The sequence below is a fragment of the Spea bombifrons genome, chromosome 8, assembly GCF_027358695.1.
Source record: "Spea bombifrons isolate aSpeBom1 chromosome 8, aSpeBom1.2.pri, whole genome shotgun sequence".
NCBI lineage: Eukaryota > Metazoa > Chordata > Amphibia > Anura > Pelobatidae > Spea > Spea bombifrons.
This window is the reverse complement of record NC_071094.1, coordinates 36490734-36510095: the sequence shown is the minus strand read 5'-3', so window position 1 is coordinate 36510095 and position 19362 is coordinate 36490734. Positions and strand designations below refer to the sequence as shown.

The 19362-nt window shown below is 40.1% G+C and overlaps 1 protein-coding gene and 8 non-coding genes across 9 annotated transcripts; 4 read left to right on the top strand and 5 right to left on the bottom strand.

Annotated features, from left to right (window-relative positions):
- Nucleotides 1-3843: 3843 nt before the first annotated feature.
- On the bottom strand, nucleotides 3844-8734 carry TSPAN6 (tetraspanin 6). Its single transcript, XM_053473767.1, has 8 exons — nucleotides 8609-8734; nucleotides 6459-6647; nucleotides 6059-6133; nucleotides 5683-5781; nucleotides 5267-5422; nucleotides 4552-4635; nucleotides 4146-4229; nucleotides 3844-4018 (listed from the first exon to the last, which is right to left on the bottom strand). Exons 1-7 carry the CDS (start codon nucleotides 8693-8695, stop codon nucleotides 4161-4163), a joined length of 759 nt encoding a protein of 252 aa, XP_053329742.1. The 5' UTR covers nucleotides 8696-8734; the 3' UTR covers nucleotides 3844-4018; nucleotides 4146-4160.
- Nucleotides 8735-12073: 3339 nt separating this feature from the next.
- On the bottom strand, nucleotides 12074-12146 carry TRNAR-UCG (transfer RNA arginine (anticodon UCG)). The gene has a single exon. It is a non-coding gene; the product is annotated as a tRNA-Arg (tRNA).
- A 956-nt stretch (nucleotides 12147-13102) lies between these two features.
- TRNAL-CAA (transfer RNA leucine (anticodon CAA)) lies at nucleotides 13103-13213 on the top strand. Its single transcript has 2 exons — nucleotides 13103-13140; nucleotides 13168-13213. It is a non-coding gene; the product is annotated as a tRNA-Leu (tRNA).
- A 1446-nt stretch (nucleotides 13214-14659) lies between these two features.
- On the bottom strand, nucleotides 14660-14732 carry TRNAR-UCG (transfer RNA arginine (anticodon UCG)). Its single transcript has one exon. It is a non-coding gene; the product is annotated as a tRNA-Arg (tRNA).
- A 317-nt stretch (nucleotides 14733-15049) lies between these two features.
- Nucleotides 15050-15122, bottom strand: TRNAR-UCG (transfer RNA arginine (anticodon UCG)). Its single transcript has one exon. It is a non-coding gene; the product is annotated as a tRNA-Arg (tRNA).
- Nucleotides 15123-15509: 387 nt separating this feature from the next.
- On the top strand, nucleotides 15510-15620 carry TRNAL-CAA (transfer RNA leucine (anticodon CAA)). The gene is made up of 2 exons: nucleotides 15510-15547; nucleotides 15575-15620. It is a non-coding gene; the product is annotated as a tRNA-Leu (tRNA).
- A 442-nt stretch (nucleotides 15621-16062) lies between these two features.
- Nucleotides 16063-16173, top strand: TRNAL-CAA (transfer RNA leucine (anticodon CAA)). The gene is made up of 2 exons: nucleotides 16063-16100; nucleotides 16128-16173. It is a non-coding gene; the product is annotated as a tRNA-Leu (tRNA).
- A 442-nt stretch (nucleotides 16174-16615) lies between these two features.
- Nucleotides 16616-16726, top strand: TRNAL-CAA (transfer RNA leucine (anticodon CAA)). Its single transcript has 2 exons — nucleotides 16616-16653; nucleotides 16681-16726. It is a non-coding gene; the product is annotated as a tRNA-Leu (tRNA).
- An 895-nt stretch (nucleotides 16727-17621) lies between these two features.
- Nucleotides 17622-17732, bottom strand: TRNAL-CAA (transfer RNA leucine (anticodon CAA)). Its single transcript has 2 exons — nucleotides 17695-17732; nucleotides 17622-17667 (listed from the first exon to the last, which is right to left on the bottom strand). It is a non-coding gene; the product is annotated as a tRNA-Leu (tRNA).
- Nucleotides 17733-19362: the final 1630 nt, after the last annotated feature.

Genomic DNA, 19362 nt, shown 5'->3' with positions numbered 1-19362 from the left:
GCAGTTTTGGAGACGGCTCTGTCTAGACATCTCAAATTTGGCCCTTGCCCAAGTCGCTCAGATCCTTACATTTGCCCATTTTTCCTGCTTCTAACACAGGAACACAGAACTTTTTACACACCTGTGGCAATGGGTCTGATTGAAACAACTGAATGCAATGATTAGGAGGTGTGTCCCAGTACTTTTGTCCATATAGTGTATTTACAAATAAATCTTTTTTTCTACCAGACCTAAAATTCATTGTGTGGTTTTGTTATTTGTGCTTGAGGAGCGCCCTCTTGTGGCTTTTAAATATACACCTCTGATTTACTGTGAGACGTAAGAACCTAAAAATATCATCGTAAGGTGTTATGTCCCATCACCAGCACCCCTTATGAGAGAAGTCTGTATAGCTAATGTCTTATAGGGGGAACTGTATCGCTTAAATGGCAAATACAGCAACCAAGTCTGGGTACAGTCGTTTAGGACAATGGATGTATTTTCCTACTGGGCAATTGTGTTCTCTACAGTGGAGCGGACAGAACATGCAAATATTCCTAACGGCGGCTCAGTGACATGAAATAACACGTCGCATGGGACACTGTTCCTCTCCCTCTCTCTCCGCTCTCCTGTTTACCCGTCATCCTCTCCGCTACCTGCCGCTTTTCCACCTCTCTGCATCGCCATGCGCTGGTGAGTAACATAGCAACGATTCCCGTCTCTACTATCAGCCCTCCCCACCTCCTCCTGTCTCACCCTGCACGTGAGGACACAGAAAGCGGGCAGTACTTACTACTAACGGGCTCTTCCTTTCTCTCAGGCTCCATCTTGTCTAAAGATTTGAATGAAGCCGCTCAGTTTGAGACTTTTACACATACATGTTTAAAAGGAATATATGTAACGGAAGTAAAAAGGGAGAGGATAAGGGATAGAGAGAAAAAGGGCAGATATAAAGAAAGAAATGGAGGGAGAGAAAGCGATAAAGAGAAGAAAGCGAGAGGAAGAAACAGAGGACGGATATATCTTCTACTTACCCAGATCCGCTATGTACTGTGTCGCAAAAATAAAAGATAAAGCTTCATGAACAAACTTTTGAGGGTTTTAATAGTTGGGTAGCGGTTTTTAAATAATTGTCTGCTAAATTGTGAATGGTTACAAGATAATATTTGCAAAGATATGGAATACACATTATTAGTTCAAACCACTGTTTAGGTTAATCTTGTGCTTCAAGATATCCAGGGTGTTCTATGAAAACAGAGCTTTTTAGATACTTTTCACTTTTCCAAAGCGAATGGGGGTTTGTGTACAAAACACAACAATACTGTATGAAAACACGTATTGAAATTATTCCTGATACGCACCGTCACTGAGTTTATGGATCTTGATTTATTTTTTATATGTATTAAAAAAATATATAGTGGCATTGAGTAGTTTTAGCACAGTCCTATTTGTATATTCTGCAGCCCAGAGACTAGTGGCCTATTTATTACATCTGGAGTATTTTTTTAATTTAATTATTCACATTGTATTTCATTTTCTTTATTTGGTGGCGATGTGTGTATGTTAGCACTGTGTACTTTACCCTAAGAAAAACTCATGAAAACTCACCAACTACTAAAGGCCCCAATAATACCGATCCGCCACACAGATCACCCTTGCTACGAACTTTGATCCATAGCGGACTGCATTCAAACACACGCACCACTTTCAGCAAAACAAACACAATATTCTCAATCAAATAATATGCACTCAAAACATACACGTCACATATCTGCGAGATGCCAACACCGCACCGCCCTTTAATTAGCTTACTAGAGCATGCTTCCCACTCAGAGCCGGCACCTGTGTGTTAAGGGGGTGTCAATACAGACCTTTCTCTTTGTTAATTTGCTCTGACATGGCACACATACGGCAAATGGACACGGGCAGCATATTTCAAGTGTCCCTGTAAGATCCTATCCTGTAGCGCAGTTAAAATATTACTTCATTGTGATCAGTTATTACACAGCGGCAGGTATACGTGGCGAATGTGTAACCATAAGGCGTTATTACACACGGTTTCTATGCGTAACCATGAGGACCTGCATCCAACGCAAACCATAAGTATCAATTCCAGCGCACAATACTGTAAAGCAAGGAGCAACAAGCCAGATCACGAGTACCAAAATGAAAAATCAGGATCCCCGAGGCCAATCTGCAAGTACGTCCAAGGTGCGTTCTAGCTGTGAAGCCACATTGGGCTACTTTAAGTCCATTTTTTGCTTAGCTTTGATGGTAAAACTTTACAAGATTGCTTGAGCTCCCAAAATATTATATCTGATTAAGAAAAGCAATTAATAAATGTTGGATTTCATTTGCAACAAAATAAATGGACAAACTTTGGTATAAATAATGAAATGATGGCAGGCAGGACACAGATAATACATCCCCAATTTTAGAAGAATAACAGGTTTATTGTATATAACAGTAAAGTATAAAATGCTTTTTAAACAGAAAGAAAATGTGCAGCATATAATACTGAAAGACACGCTAATCGTCTTGCATGTCTAGGTAAACACTGTATTGTTCCCTTTGTACTAAAAAACAAACAAAAGATACAAACTGCTACATATGCAAAGTAAAATCACGTACATATTTATAGATTTTAACATATGTTATTTGTAAACAAGGACAATGTAGAAGCCAACAATTTTCTTGGACCGTCATATTTCAGCACAAACAAGCAATGCAGCTGCTTTCCCGTAAAGCTAAAGAAAATTAACTGTTAATAAAAAAAACTATTAATATAAAATTAGTTCTAGTAAAATCTTTGATTGCGACTGTTCTCCGTTATTTAAAAGGAAAAAAATGCGATTAATATATTGCAGGCAGTCAGAATCAAGAATGGAAACGATCTGGAGCGTCCGTTCTCCTTTTAAGGGGCAGAGGTAATTTAGAAAACGTCATAAAATCCAAAAACACGCGTCTGCTGCAACTGACATTATTGTGGCAGGAAACACGCAACTTGTCCTGGACAGCACAGCTACCTTTAAGACCACCAATAGTAATACATGAAGGGGTTATAAAACGGGCACGGCTATTCTGTGACGCCGTATAATAAGCTCACGTATAGAATAATCCAAGGAACAATCTGGCGCAATTCATGATGAAGCAACACAACATCACATTTAGAGATATCCAAACATATGTAAACCTAGCTGGGCTAGATGTTTGCACATAATCTGTGCATTTTCTGGTCATTACTCAGAATCTTAATCCTTAATGCTGAAAAGGAGTCAAGCAGCCGATCAGATCGATTTCAAACGCGTTCTCCACGTATGTATGTGTTTCTATGTAACCGTCATCGCCTGATTCCTCTAAAATGTTGCGATACGGGCAGTACGGTCGGGTCTGGTAACTTTTACATAGTAGTTGTAATGTGTCGGCGCGCTGTTCTTATTCACCAAGATAATTTTTTTAGTATTGCCAACAGCAGCCTGGAAAAAGAAATGCGATCCAGCCGTTCAGTGGCTACGTCAGTATGAGACTGTCTGCGATCTTTCTATACAAGGTACAATACAAGATACACGGTTAATTTGCATGCCAAATATAAACCAATAGTTTATGTACTGGGTATATTAAATATATATATTAAAATAGCAATACAGGTACAGTCACTGAATATTATTGTAGTGTAAACCCACTAGTTCTCCGATACCAAACTATGCCATTGTCCACTCTTTTGGGTATAAAGGTTACTGAATTTCTACACAGAGACTGAGCATCTCACATATAAAAGAAACACACAGTTTAGTGCATATAACAAAAAGTAGTGTTAAAATAAAAAATAAAAAAAATGTATCACACCAAGTTGAGCAAGGAGGAAATATTTCCAGCTCAGAGTATCCCGTACAGCAGAGGATTAAGGATATCAGAACACAAGGTTGTCAATCGCCGCTTCTCTCTTAGTGTTGGATTCATCCGCAGTCAGATGTGGACATGAGGTATGAAGGGTCTCTACAATGGGAAGTGTCTAAGGCTTCAAATAAACAAAGATTCCCTACAATGAAACCATAAAGCACTATTAAAAACAGTGCGTTAGAACAGATTGAGTTCCAGTAAATGATTGATCACAAGATAATGCAACAAAGCAATTTTTTTCAAATTTTTATACATGTATTGTGTACCTTAACAATCTGCATTTACATCATCTCGTACTGGTTGTTTGTAATGGCTCGGGACAAGCAGTAGGACAGGAGCATTCCTATAAGCTGCGGAGCAGAAACAATGACTTATTTTAGCTTAAACTGCAGTATGACATCACCAACAGAGAACTCCAGCACCGTCACTCATTACACAATTACTTAAATTACGATTGCATTTTCTGCCACAAACGGGTCTCTGGGGATATTGGTTTGAGTTCATGACATGGACAAGCAAAAAACTACATTAAAAAGTGATGGAGAGGGGGGGGACTGTTTATATATGCCTACTTCTATATTCAACTTAAACTGCACATTTTGTTTTTTTTAATATGTACATAAAATCATATTGTACACCACAAGTAAACAGATTTATAGAAGAAAGGCATACCTGGAAACAGGATATTCCAAAGGAAGTTCCAGCTACTATGCCCATTCGGGACTCCATTACTGTTGTTACCAAAGAAATACAACCCTACACAAAGCAACAACAAAAAAGATTAGAATTTAAATATTTAACCATTTCAAGGCCAAACTTGTGAGCCAACATTTAGCAGGTGACCATTTTTAGTTCATAATATCAATTATTCTGCTGATTGACTGGAAATCACATCGCATCCGACCCTCAGCACTAAAACATGCTTAACACAGCCTCCAGGTTTGCCACAACCACCACACTACCTCTCACCTTTCTCTGTGCCTTATGTTTGTCACCCCATTCCCTCAAGATTGTAAGCAGGGCTCTCTCCACCTAATGTATCGGTTTGTCTTAGTCTGTCAATTCCCCTCTTGTCATACCCTTTGAATATATGTATTGTATTAAGCGCTGCGTGAACTGTTGGCGCTATATAAATAAAAGATAATAAATATATAAACTGCTCTGAAGTTCAGCTCTAGTCCTGAAGAGCGTCAATCACAATGTCCCATTAGTGTCCTTTAAGGGAACGGGATATTCTTAGATCAGCTGAACTGAGCCTACACTGGCCAACCCTTCTCTATCAATTACATGTTAGTTAGGCAACACCTAAGTGAGAACTGAGGCTTCAAGGAGTTTCATACCTCTGCTGTGATTAATGAAATGCTGGGTGGGGGGAAGCCAAACTTACATGTGAAAACACTTTATCTTTGGCTTTAACCAAGTCCTTCATGTCCTCTTCTGTGCACTTCCCTGGCAGACTGCAGCAACTCATGGGGATACCGTTGGCTTTGTAGAATGAGGTGTTACCCCAGTCAGTATAGGACTTAACTCCACAACACTGCAACTGCACACAAGAATCAAGTAGGGGTTTAAAATCATGCAGAATTAATAACGCATACCACGTGGCATAGAAGGTAACCAAGTATTTAAAAGCACATGTAGCGTGACAGATTTAAAAGAAAAGTAAAATGTGATGACAACATATCAAGAGACAGAGAGAAAATGAATAAGATAATCAGAACGTTTTATTTGGTTTCATTAGTACTATATAAGAGTTTGCCCCGGGTCATTTTATCGCATTTAATGTTGGATAACTCTACTCACAGTCCTCTGAATGGTATCCACAGCCTGACTCTTGGCATCACCGGTGGAATTGTACTCTTTGAGGGCGTTCATGTAGCCAGATTCAAAACTGTTCTTTATCTGCGATGGTAAAAATAAAAACACTGGTATCAAAGAAAATAGAAAATAATCAGAATTATATACACAGTGAGACTGCAAATAATTTACGCAAACTGTAGCAAAATATAATGATTTATCATTGCTCATTTTCAACATTCCCAAAGAGAACTTATTCTGGCAGGATTAAGAAAAAAAATGAAAACGTGACGTTAATCAAATTCCCAATAAAAATGGCTACAGAAAAAAAGTTAAAACGGATCTGTGGCCTGTAATCAGACGCAAAATAAAGAAAACTCACCTCATGTCTGAAGAGTAAACCCACAAACGCTGCTATGAGCTCGACCAAGAAGATAACGGAAAGGAACATGGCATACTAAAGGCAAAAAACAGTTATTAGCGTCAGTATCCCAATTCTACACAATCAGCCAAAAAAATAAGCTGGTCTCCTGGACGTGAGGAGTAAAGACAACGGTACCTCCCATGGAATAATGCTACTTGTGCTGGGAGGACTAAACTATACAGAGCTTTAGATTACTTATCTATATCACCAAGGCCCTGTAAAAGCCATATAAAAAATAGACATAATGACAGTGTTAGGAGTAAAAGCCACCTTTCTAAAGTTTAGCCATATAAAGGATATTTTCTGTTAGACGGAGACATTGCAAAGCCCCACAGAGCATCGAGAGTCAAATCCTTACCATTTTCAGCATCCATGGGCTCCCACGGCACGTGGCGAAGCAGCCAAAGGATCCCAGGAGCACGATGACAGCGCCAGTTCCAATTAGGATATAGGGAACCTTGGTGCCGCTCTCGTTCAGCAGCGAGAAATATATATCCAGGCTGACTTTTCCCCAGACGCCGACGGTGAGCAGGACGACACCTGTGATCTGATGTTACAAGGCGGCAAAAGCCATATAAAAATCTTACTAAGGAAACCAGCGACAGAGGATCATCGAATCAGGAGTTGGAACGGAAACACATTTTGCGATCTTAAAAGCATATTAAACGATTTTAAATACTACAGATTTCACCATATTGTGTTTTCACTTAAATTACGATAAGGCAGCAGTCTACAATTCTAATTAACGATGCCGGGATCAGAGACAGGCTTTTGTGTCAAGACTTCATTCTTAGCTCCCTTATCAATTTAATGTGTGTTTAGGGCAATTTTCAAAGCAAAACAAGATTTCAAAGTGATCCAAAAGGTTTATTACACCCCAAACACCCCAATCACAAAGTGATGAGACAGGGAGAGCCTCCACCGTTCTGATAATGAAAGCAACACAAGTACACCAAACCGTGCAATACTTACCGACCTGCACACATCCAGGGAAGGGCAGAAAAAGAGGAGAAAGAGGGCGTTTAATACTTATTGAAATACTTTTTATGCCAGAAAAAAACCCTGGTCAGAAGTCCATATAAAGATAATCACACAGTTTTTGTCATCATAAAATCATAGCATTTTTGTTATAGCTGTTGTAGGGTACGTGAGGTTTTGTTGAGAGCGTCTGAATCCAGGACAGCACTAAATGGGACAGTCAACATAAAAGGTATAGAAAAAAAATGCGACCTGCAGATAAGGGATGCCACACTTGCCAGGAGTTTGCGGTGTTTATATGGCGGGTGTACAAAACAAAGTTCCGACAACAACAAAAATAACACATTAGGTGTACTAAAAACACTACAGTACAAAAACTTGGTGTTCTGGGTAAGTCCTGCCGAGAGCTCGTTCTTACTGTATTCATCCCAGTTTACTGTATGGAGAAGATGCAAAGTACCAACCACTTCCACTACCTCCCCCCAACCACATTACATCCAATCATCAGACCCTGAAAGACGGCGTTCCACAGACCCAGAGAATGTAACACTCAGTGAAGGATTTGCCGGTTGTCACAGAATCAGGCACCGATAGGTTGCTGCCGTAGATATTGAAAGACTTCTTGAATGTTTGTGCTTTAATATGAATAAACTTTCAAAGGAAAGGGATAAATTGATTCATCTACGGGGGTTTATTTCCCTACAATACTAAAACCGCTGTTATTGTTTCAACGTCACATCTGGAAAGTTATAATAAAGCCCCCAGTCTACTCTATAAACTCTTTTAGTTGGAGACACTTCCCAAAACCACATCCATCACGAGCCCCGCTAATTAAAAGCAAACGAGCGGCACAAAGGAAAAGTCACAACAGGAACCGGCAGAGATTATCCCTAAACCGAGTTCCACATCTGCCCCCCCAGCCACATCCACACTTACGCCCCCGGGCAAAACATCGACCCTTACACCCCACAATTGCCCCCCGGCCACGCTCACCCTTATACCCCACAGCTGGCCCCCGGCCACGCTCACCCTTATACCCCACAGCTGGCCCCCGGCCACACTCACCCTTATAAACCACAGCTGGCCCCCGGCCACACTCACCCTTATACCCCACAGCTGGCCTCCGTCCACACTCACCCTTATACCCCACAGCTGGCCTCCGGCCACACTCACCCTTATACACCACAGCTGGCCCCCGGCCACACTCACCCTTATACCCCACAGCTGGCCTCCGGCCACACTCACCCTTATACCCCACAGCTGGCCTCCGGCCACACTCACCCTTACACCCCACACCCTACTGTAGTTATTTCCATCATATGCAAGAAAGGGAGTGAATCTCTTTATATAAGCCTTTATCTACAAAATGAGCAAAATAATGTTTTTTCCTAAAAACCAAAAGTTATACATGTATGCATGACACAAACTCCGCCCCGTCTCGCACCAAACAAAGGACTAAAGCACCCAATAATTGCCCCAGAATAAACCCAACTCCGGGTGTAACCCGCGGCTGCAGCCCAGCGCACTGACCCAGAAGATGAAGGTGTAGATATGGAGGATGCTCTTTAGGCAAGTGATAGCAGGCTTGGTCTGTAATCTCTGCGAGGGGGACGCCATGATAGCAGCGAAGCTGTGCCAACCAAGCGGCTCTCCTCCCTGCCGGAAACAGTCTGAGGACTTCGAGAGCCAGACGGAAATAGCCGATTACTGAAGATGCAAACACAATAAAGTGACCAATTACATACAGCGGCTATACTGAGAGGCGTAACCATCCCTAGTCACGGGGAGTGGGGGCTGATGGCAGAGCGGCAGTCAAAACAAACGTTTGTTCCAAACAAAGTAGATAGTATTTACTTTGCTTCAGGTGAAATATGTTATATGAGGGGTAATTAATACTGTGTGTGTAAGACACTCTGGACAAAAGTATTGGGACACCTGGCCATTACGATATGTGGTTGGTATGTCCCTTTTAGCATATCATGACATTTTGGACACCTTTGTGGGGACAGTTTGGGGAAGGCCCTTTTCTATTCTGGCATGACTGCGCCCCAGAGTACAAAGCAACGGCCATAAAGACATGATTGGAGTTTGGGGTAAAAGAACTTGACCTGCCGCACAGAGCCCTGACCTCAACCCCATCGAATACCTTTGGAATGAACTGGAATGGAGATTGTGAGCCAGGCGTCTCGTCCAATGTCAGCGCCCGATTACGTTTTATGTTTATTTTGACACATAAGAGCCTGCTCTGAAAAAATGTGTGACTGCTGCGGGTAAAGGGAACCTGTGTATATTTGAGTATTGATAAACACGTGGATACATGCTTTATTGGTTATTTTATTATCTTTAAAAGTCAATGTACATTGTCTGTTAATACGTAGTAGTTCCTCCATTACTGCCACTCCAAACCATCCTTGGTACCCCTCCCAGTTCCTTCCTCCTCTCTGTGAAATACCACACAGTGAAGGCAGTTTTTAATTTTCCATTGCAAACTCTACCCCCGTTACATTCCACATACAGTAGATCTGTGGTCCCACCTCTACAGACCCAGAAGGATACACAGTTTATTCAGCTGGTAGGTGACCAGTGTTGTTGACGTCATCATTTTAAAGTTGCTCTAGTTAAAGAAACCTTAGCAGATCTGTCATTCCATTAATGTATTGGAATGTTTAAAGGGACACTCAAGCTACTGTATCCACTTTAATCAATATGATAGCTGCGTGTTTCTTTTACATTTTTGTGACTACTAAAGAACTCCAAATACATCTGCCCCTTTGCCCAACCCCCTAGCTAGTTGCCTTCCAGGAGATATCTTTGGTGGAACACATCTTTCTTGAGCATGCGCAAACAACGTACGCTGCAACTTTCTCCACATAGCACTGTGTGTTCCTTTCAAACAACTCAAATGTTCTTTCCACAGAATATTATACCAGTAGTTGGACTGCTGTTGGACATCGAGGGTCTCTTGCGTACTTCGGATGTTCAGCAATTTCTTTTTTGGACAGCATTGACTTCATCTGCGGTCTCCTACCAAGAACTCTGCCAATGTATAGAATTGAGCACATGGTGCCACCTTGTGGCTTTTTCTTATTTATTGCACCCATTTGAAGCTTGATGTTATTTTCCTTATTTATAAAAGGTTCATGAAAGTAAAGTAGGTCTGTACTTGTTACATTACAAAGATAACAAATATGGAACGAAGTTCACGCAAAACAGCAACAAGGGCTAGAGGAGTAAAGTACCTTTTGTGGTTCCTAAGGTTATCGGAAAGGTATTGCGCTAAGTGCAGATAACAGTCTTTGCATTGGAATTTTTTTCGGAAGCATAGTTACCTTTTCTTCTTTAGAAGTTCACCAATACTACGCACTGCCGAACCCAGTCCTCTGTCACAGGGCCACTGTTGGTAAGTATTTGGCCCTCTTGGTGACTGGGAGTTTGCTTGGTGTGCCACACGGTTACTGAGTAAGTAGTAGTCATAGAACCCAATGAATAAAGTACATACACATGAGTTAGTGGGTAAAACACATTTATATAACATAAAGAATCGACAGGAGTATAACTGAGAAACAAGTCAATTATGGTGGTGATTCAAGCTCTAAAATATTCCATTCAGGAGAAGATTGAGGATACCAGCTGATGAGCAGAGGCTGTAAATCATTGGAACTTTTGAAGGGTCTTCCACGTTTGGCAGTGTGTAAGGCTTCAAATAAATAAAGAGTAGTGGGGTATGAAGGGTCTTCTAAAGCTTCTAATAAAAAAAGATTCCATGCAATATTAAAAACAGCTTGTTACAACAGCTTGTGTTTCAGTAATTGTATTCTTCATTTCCAGTAATCACCAGACCTAATTATATTACAACAGAAGCTTATATACCCCAACAAAAATGTAGTAATTCTGCTTAACTTTGCTAAATATAGCTTAATGTATACCAAACCTTAAATGGCAGTTTGGCCTCCGTTTTCACACTTTGTAATGGCTCAAGACAAACAGAAGGACAGGACCAGTCCGATGAACTGGGGAACAGAAACAATAACTTATTTTAGCTTAAACTGCTGTATGACATCATAAACAGAAAAGTTCATCACTACCACACATTGCACAATGATTGAAGTTAAATGATTCTATTATGAGCCACAGATGACTTTCGGGGGGTAGGACAATTAAATCTAAATACACCTCACTGAACTACTGTTTTAAACATCTCTTTCCACAAAATCATCTTCAGTTGGTGGTAAAAAAATATGCATTTTTTCCCATTTTTTTTTCTTAATGTATATGTCCACTTACAATAAAACCTGACAATTTGCATTCAGTAAAATCCCCCGAGTTCAGTAATACCCCATTAATTAAGTAATATACATGCAGAATGGGGGAATGTCATTCCCGTGGTTTCCTTGTGCAAGAACCTATCACCCATGTAATTGCTCATCCAATAAATAATTATAATAAATAAAAAAGCCCACCATACTTAATTTAATTAACTTACATACTATATAGCTAAACACACTTTTTAAAATTATTATTATTTGTTTTTGTTTTGTTTGTGTTTATAAAAGCTATAGACAAAACATAAACTAACTATAACTACTCACCCACCAATAGTCTTAATAAATACAAACAAATCCCCACTTACTATGGCTATGTAAACTACTATACTATACAGGATATACTATTGCTTTAGAAATATGAATTATATTTGTCACCTTTCACAGTTTTTTTTTTTTCTTAAAATAAACACATGTAATGGTGTTTACAAATTAAAAGAAGTGATATACATTAAATATCACCATGTGTATGCTGTGGAAGCAGCCACCTTAATTTTTTATGATGTCTTTGCTAGGGTTTAAAATCTTAAATTAAAAAAAGAAAAAAATGTGTTTCAGAAACAACCACAAGAAACTCACTTAAGGACAATGGATGAAGGGGTTAAATAACTTAAACCAATCAAAAACAGTGCATTGTGATGAAGGAGTTAAATAAACTAAAACAATTCCAAAGCGACCACGAAGGGACTCGAACCCTCAATCTTCTGATCCGAAGTCAGACGCCTTATCCATTAGGCCACGCGGTCATGTGTTTAGAAATCTATGCCCAGTGGTTGAAGCAAATATATCAGAATCTTTTTCTGGTCAAATTCAAGAGGAATCTACAAATAATATATTTTATTTATCAACGTAAAGGAAGAAAAACTGTCAGTGGCAGGAAAATCCTAATCAGTAATTTAAATCTTTATACCTATACCATGTATCTATACATGCTCTTAATGATTTAGCCTCTACCACTTCTGATGGGAGGCTGGTCCATTTATCTACCACCCTTTCAGAAAAGTAAAACTTCCTTACATTACATTGAAACCTCTGACCCCCTAGTTTTAGATTATGGCCACTTGTTCTAACTTTGGAAATAAACTTCCCTCCTGTACTTTGTTAAATGCCTTTAGATATTTAAATGTTTCTATCACATCTCCTCCTCTTCTTTTTTCTCTGCGCTATGCATATTGAGATTTTTCTTTTCACATATGCATAAGGGCGTACCTCTATAGTTTTTTTCTTACCTGCTTTTAGTTTGCATTGCTCTTTACATTTCAAATGACCAATGAGAGAAGCTTTTGTTTTCGGAGTTGCTAGGAGGGGGGAAGGGCTTCAGCTTTAGAAAGACCTTTTTTGTTGGACTTTGTAGCCTATTGAGAGTTATTTATATGTAACTGAATGAGATAAGAGCAACAATGTGTTTTATAAAAACAATCTGGCAAACCACATTTTCTTACATTAAAAATTGTATTTATACATTTAAAATGCTATAATAACACTCACACCTTCTGAGCTTTCGTATAAGTGTGTGGGGGGTGATTTTAGATGGTAAACATGGAGACATAGGAGATATGCTGTTCATGCATTTGTCTTTTACACACTCTCTCCCAGGTACAGTCGTTCATTTTTCATATATTTCTCTAACACAGAGTGTTTGTGAACAGGTTTGCAGTACATGTAGGTTGTTCTGGAGTCATTCATACCTAGAGGCTCAGTTGTCAGGATGGCCGAGCGGTCTAAGGCGCCAGACTCAAGAGTTGCTCTCTTCCATAAACATGGGTGTTCTGGTCTCCGAATGGAGGCGTGGGTTCAAATCCCACTTCTGACAATATTTTGATTTTCTTTTTTTTTTTTCTTTAAAACTCCCATTATTAGAATTGCTTTATTGCTTTTTCCCTGTTATTTTTTTTTACTTTATATACATACTTCACCATAAAAGAAAGATATAGAAACAAATACAGCATTGTGGAAAATGTATAAAAACGGTCACAGATGCTAATGAATATTCAGCTTTGGGAATAACAATCATTCAGGGGCATAACTACAAACCATGGGACCCTGATGCCAAAATTGCCCTGGGGCCCCCCAACTTATCAGCGTGTCTGTGCCTCCTTTTCCCCTTGCCCCCTTCCAACATAGAACATATGTAAACACAATTACACAAACTTACTCATACTAACACACTCCATCTCACCCCACTTATAGATACATTCTAACACCCAATTACACATCCATGCTCACACAAATGTACACATTTATGCGCACACATAAGTACACACACATGTACATATCCATGTCCACACACACACATGTACACATCCATGCTTATACATACACACACACAAGTACACATCCTTGCTCTCACACACGCATCCATGCTCGTATACATACATATATACAAACACATATGCATACATCCCAACCATCCCCCGCTTATCTCTCACCACTCCTAGAGCTTTCTCTTGGGCTGCTCACACACTGTGCGAGCAGCCTTGGTTTCACCGCAGGGTCACATGACGTAATGTGACCCCACTACCCTCCTGTTTCCTGTGCCGGTTAAAAAGAATGAGGAGACAGGAACAAGGGTTAGTTACACCAATGCAATCAATATTATATATAACTTCAGTGGTGCATATATGCCTTGTGTCTTGTTTTCCACAGGACAGTCCTGTTTTTGCAGGTTGTGGGGATGATGGGCTGGTTGAGGCGATCCTCTGTGAATTGCTGTGAATGTTTACACTGTAAATGTTTACTCGGTGTGTTCAATAAAGATGTGAAAACATATAATTGAGTATTAAGGAGACTGTGTTTATCCATTGTTGTGACTTAGTTGAAGATGAGATCAAATTTCATGACCAATATATACAGAAATCCAAGTAATTGCAAAGGGTTGACATACTTTTTCCTGTAACTATATAGACTTGAGCCCATTGTGCAACATTGTGGTTATTTCTTTATTGCAAGACCTCATTCAGTTGTCTTATTTATTTTCCATTTCAGTCTGGATAGGGATGTTTTTAGATGGCAGAATCCCTTTGTAGTATATTTATCACTTTTCCCAAATCATACATTTTTTTAGCTCTGTACACTAAAGAAACAAATGTAATCTGTGGAAGCAGTCAACGTCTTGCTCACATGTATACGTATTATGTTTAGCTTATTGTTAAGATGTCTTCACTATCGTTTAAAGTCTTAATATAAAAAGTAAAAAAATTGCCTCCAAAAAAGCATGACACTGAGACTCCATCCGTTTGAACTCAAAAATATTACACAGCGACCACGAAGGGACTCGAACCCTCAATCTTCTGATCCGAAGTCAGACGCCTTATCCATTAGGCCACGCGGTCATGTGCTTATGTAGGCCTGCCCTGTAGTCGAGCGCGGTTCTAAAAGAGATCAAAATATAGGATGTACTGCTACTTGAGTATATTTGTCACTTTTCTCAAATCCTATTTTTCTTTAGTTTTCTGTGTTAAATGAATGCATATATTGGTGTTTGCAAATTAAAATAAGTGACATACATGTAAGAAAAACCCACAATGTGTATGCCATGGAAGCAGCCACATTAACTTCCCAGTTACCAGTAGTTAAGAGAAAAATAAAAAATGCCTCCAAGAAAAAGACAGTGAGGCTACTTTCATTTTAACTCAAAACAATCACGCCACGACCACGAAGGGACTCGAACCCTCAATCTTCTGATCCGAAGTCAGACGCCTTATCCATTAGGCCACGCGGTCTCATGTGCCAATTAGGCTGCCCAGCAGGTAAAGCATATATGAGGTCAGGAGGAATCTACACATTATACATTTTATTTCTAAATACAAGGGGAGAAAAGCTGTCAGTGGCAGGAAAATCCTAATTGCTAAAAATGTCAGCTAGTAATTTAAACTGTATTCGGTTTGTCTCCTAGAATCACTGCTGTCTCACTGTGCACATTTCTTAGGTATAGTTGCTAATTTTTTATATATTTAATATATTTTATTCTCCACCCAATTAACTTTTTATTACTTATCTTTGAAAAGAGAGTACTTGGTAAGTTTGTGAAAAAGTTTGCAGTATATATAGAAAGATGACGATAGCTGCGCAGTATTGTTCTGGTGTCATTCACCACTGTGTAAGCAGTTGTCAGGATGGCCGAGCGGTCTAAGGCGCCAGACTCAAGAGTTGCACTCTTCCATACACATGGGTGTTCTGGTCTCCGAATGGAGGCGTGGGTTCAAATCCCACTTCTGACAATGTTTTATTTTCACTGGCATTATTGGAACTACTTTATTTCTTCTCTCCTGATATTTTCTTTACCATATATACATAATTTACCATAAAAGGAAAATATAATAACAAATATAGCTTTAAGCAAATTGTATGACAATAGTCATATATCCTATAGAAGCTTCAATTTCAGGTATAATGCTAAACATTTTATAACAATAACAGCGGTTAATATCGCCCAAGTGTTTTGTTTTCTACATGTCCTAATTTAAGGTCAGTGGGGATCAAGGGCTGATTTTTCATTGCTCATTTTTCATATATTTAATTCTCCATCTAATGAGCTTTTTATTACTTATCTTTGAAAAGAGAAAACTCGGTAAGTTTGTGAAAAAGTTTGCAGTATATGTAGGAAGAAAGTGGTAGCTTCCCGGTATTGTTCTGGAGTCATCCACACTCTTGCAAGCAGTTGTCAGGATGGCCGAGCGGTCTAAGGCGCCAGACTCAAGAGTTGCACTCTTCCATACACATGGGTGTTCTGGTCTCCGAATGGAGGCGTGGGTTCAAATCCCACTTCTGACAATGTTTTATTTTCACTGGCATTATTGGAACTACTTTATTTCTTCTCTCCTGATATTTTCTTTACCATATATACATAATTTACCATAAAAGGAAAATATAATAACAAATATAGCTTTAAGCAAATTGTATGACAATAGTCATATATCCTATAGAAGCTTCAATTTCAGGTATAATGCTAAACATTTTATAACAATAACAGCGGTTAATATCGCCCAAGTGTTTTGTTTTCTACATGTCCTAATTTTCGGTCAGTGGGGATCAAGGGCTGATTTTTCATTGCTCATTTTTCATATATTTAGTTCTCCATCCAATGAGTTTTTTATTACTTATCTTTGAAAAGAGAGAACTCGGTAAATTTGTGAAAACATTTGCAGTATATGTAGGAAGATGGGGATAGCTTCCCAGTATTGTTCTGGAGTCATCTACCCTGGTATAAACAGTTGTCAGGATGGCCGAGCGGTCTAAGGCGCCAGACTCAAGAGTTGCGCTCTTCCATGCACATGGGTGTTCTGGTCTCCGAATGGAGGCGTGGGTTCAAATCCCACTTCTGACAATGTTTTATTTTCGCTGGCATTATTGGAATTGCTTTATTTCTTCTGTCCTATTATTTTCCTTACCATATATACAGAATGTACCATAAAAGGAAAATATAAGAACAAATATAGCTTTAAGGAAATCGTATGACAATGGTCATATATCCTATAGAAGCTTCAATTTCAGGTATAACGCTAAACATTTTATAACAATAACAGCGGTTAATATCTCCCAGGTGTTTTGTTTTCTACAGGTCCTGATTTTCAGTCAGTGGGGATCAAGGGCTGATTGAGCAGATCCTGTGATTTCCCCTGACCAGCCCACAGAACAGCAAATTCAATTGTTGCAGCACAGGCTTCAACCACAGCTCACACCTGACCTCTGAATTGGGATATGACATCATATGCTGGTGTTTGATCTCACTACCTAATGAGGGATGATTTAGTTGCCTCTGGTCCTGGCTACAGCCCTAAACCTGCCTGTCAATAGCCATGCACCCCAATGAAGATGTCTTAGTTTGGACACCTGAAATCTTGGGGTGCGTGATGTTTCAATGGTGTCAGGCTAGGAACTTAATATTATTTTTTCAGTACCACCTTTGAATAGTACAGTTGTATGGGGACTATGCAATTATCCAGAGTCTGCAGTGAGGTAAATACTTGTCAAACATAAAGCATGGTTTTAGTTTTTCCCATTTACTATCTGTTTAATGATGGGTAAGAGAGGAGTGGATATAGTAAGGGAGGAAACTGGGTGATTAAAAGGACAAATGTTGCTCTAAGATGGGAGTAATGTTAACTGAAAATGCTGTTGTGCCCTGGGCGCAGCTGACAATTAAGACAATTGAGTATTGCTGGAGCACCAAAACTTCATTCTTTCTCTGTCAGAGAAATGAAGATGTCACAAAAAAGCTGTGTCAGAAGTGGGATTTGAACCCACGCCTCCATTCGGAGACCAGAACACCCAAGTTATGGGAAGAGACTGCCTCTTGAGTCTGGCGCCTTAGACCACTCGGCCATCCTGACAACTTGCTTTGGTACATGCACAATACTGTATTGGATCGAATATAGGCCGCACCCGATTATATACCGCACCCTAAAAGTTGGTGCTATTTTAAAGAAAAAATTTTTTTAAAGAAAAAATAGACATTAGTGGAATAGTAAAATAGTATTTTACCTAACACAGGAATACATGTATTTTAACATTTTTGGTATCTATTATGCAGTTAGTCAGCATATGTTATATACAAACAGAAAACCAATAGCCATTTAAGGTCCCCTCTTAATTCATAATGCACCTTACTTATGGATATGCCTCTCTGTCCACCTGATATGTTACACTTTGCCCCCCCCAGATATGCCACTCTGCCCCCCCCAGATATGCCAATCTGCCCCCTAGAATTGACAATCTTCCCCCCGGATATGCCAATATGTTCCCTAGAAATGCCACACTACTCCCTAGAAGTGCCACTCTGCTCCCTAGATATGCCACGCCCCCTCCTGATTTACCAATGCACACTACCTGGTGTCTAGCAGGGCCGGCAGGTGGGTGTGACAGAGAAGCGCCGGCGGAAGTACTGGCAGCAGAGGTTGTCTATGCGCATCGCTGCAGTCGCAGCTTCTATGCTGGAGCACCGGAAGGTTATGTCATGCCGGTGCTCCACCATAGAAGCCCCGGCGGAAGTGCCGGCAGCGGAGGTTGTTTATGCACATCACGCAGACGTCCAACGGCTGCCGGAGAGTTGGATCCAGTTCCCCTGCAGCGCTACAGGGGATCTGGATCCTAACCCTGCTGCTTGCCAGCAGCAGGGCTAAATTACAAAGAAAAGAAAAAAACACCAGCCCGGCGCCCGGAACTGCATTCCTGGGGCATGGGGCGATACGAATTGCGCACCCCTGTGCTAAACCCCGATCATAGGCCACACCCCCACTTTAAAGACTTAAAGTGGGGGGGGGTGCAGCCTATATTCGGGCAAATACGGTACATGTTAAATAGGATTACATAAACATATTCCACAAGAAATAGTGCCCAATGTACTGTATACCTACTTTAATAAGCATTCTGCAACCCTGAAAAAAATAACTTAGTTTATGGAGAAGCTACAACTCTAGAACTGCAGAAGAATGGCTAGTCACAGGCCTAATGACAGTCTGTCTCCTATAAGAAGTAGTAGATGGGGAGCTCTTAGATGTACCAGCTCTGGAAGTTTCCAGCTATGACTGTCATACTAATTGTGTGCCTTTTAAACACTAGTGTGTACGAGCCTGCTTTGCTTATATGTATAGCGTAGGGGCGGCCATCTTACTTTTCTGCATTATTCCTCCATATTGCTTTTCCTTCCATGATGTAAAATTACTGCTTCTCCTTGGCAGTTGTGGCTGCCTTTGTAAGAGTCGTGTGAGGCAAAGGAAGAGACAGGAGAAATCTATGTGAAATCTGTCACATTTTGCCACAATTCCCTCCAAGAAAATGCTCCTTGTATTTCAATTAAATATGCAGCAGAAGCTGTAGGTTTGGCTGTTATATTCATGGACCCCATCTGTTTGCTATTCTGTTTGCCACATTAAGGTTTACTACCCCATTTAAGTCCCCATACTTGCCAGCTCTCCTGGACTTCCAGAGACGGTCCCCAGAAACCTACCACTTTGCGAAATA

Excerpts from the sequence above, each read along its gene's own strand:
- TSPAN6 (XM_053473767.1), bottom strand. The coding sequence starts at position 8,695 with ATGGCGTCCCCCTCGCAGAGATTACAGACCAAGCCTGCTATCACTTGC. Across the intron at positions 5,782-6,058 it reads GTTTACTCTTCAGACATGAG|ATAAAGAACAGTTTTGAATC; the intron begins GTGAGTTTTCTT and ends TTACCATCGCAG. Across the intron at positions 4,230-4,551 it reads TTGGAATATCCTGTTTCCAG|CTTATAGGAATGCTCCTGTC; the intron begins GTATGCCTTTCT and ends TCTGCTCCGCAG.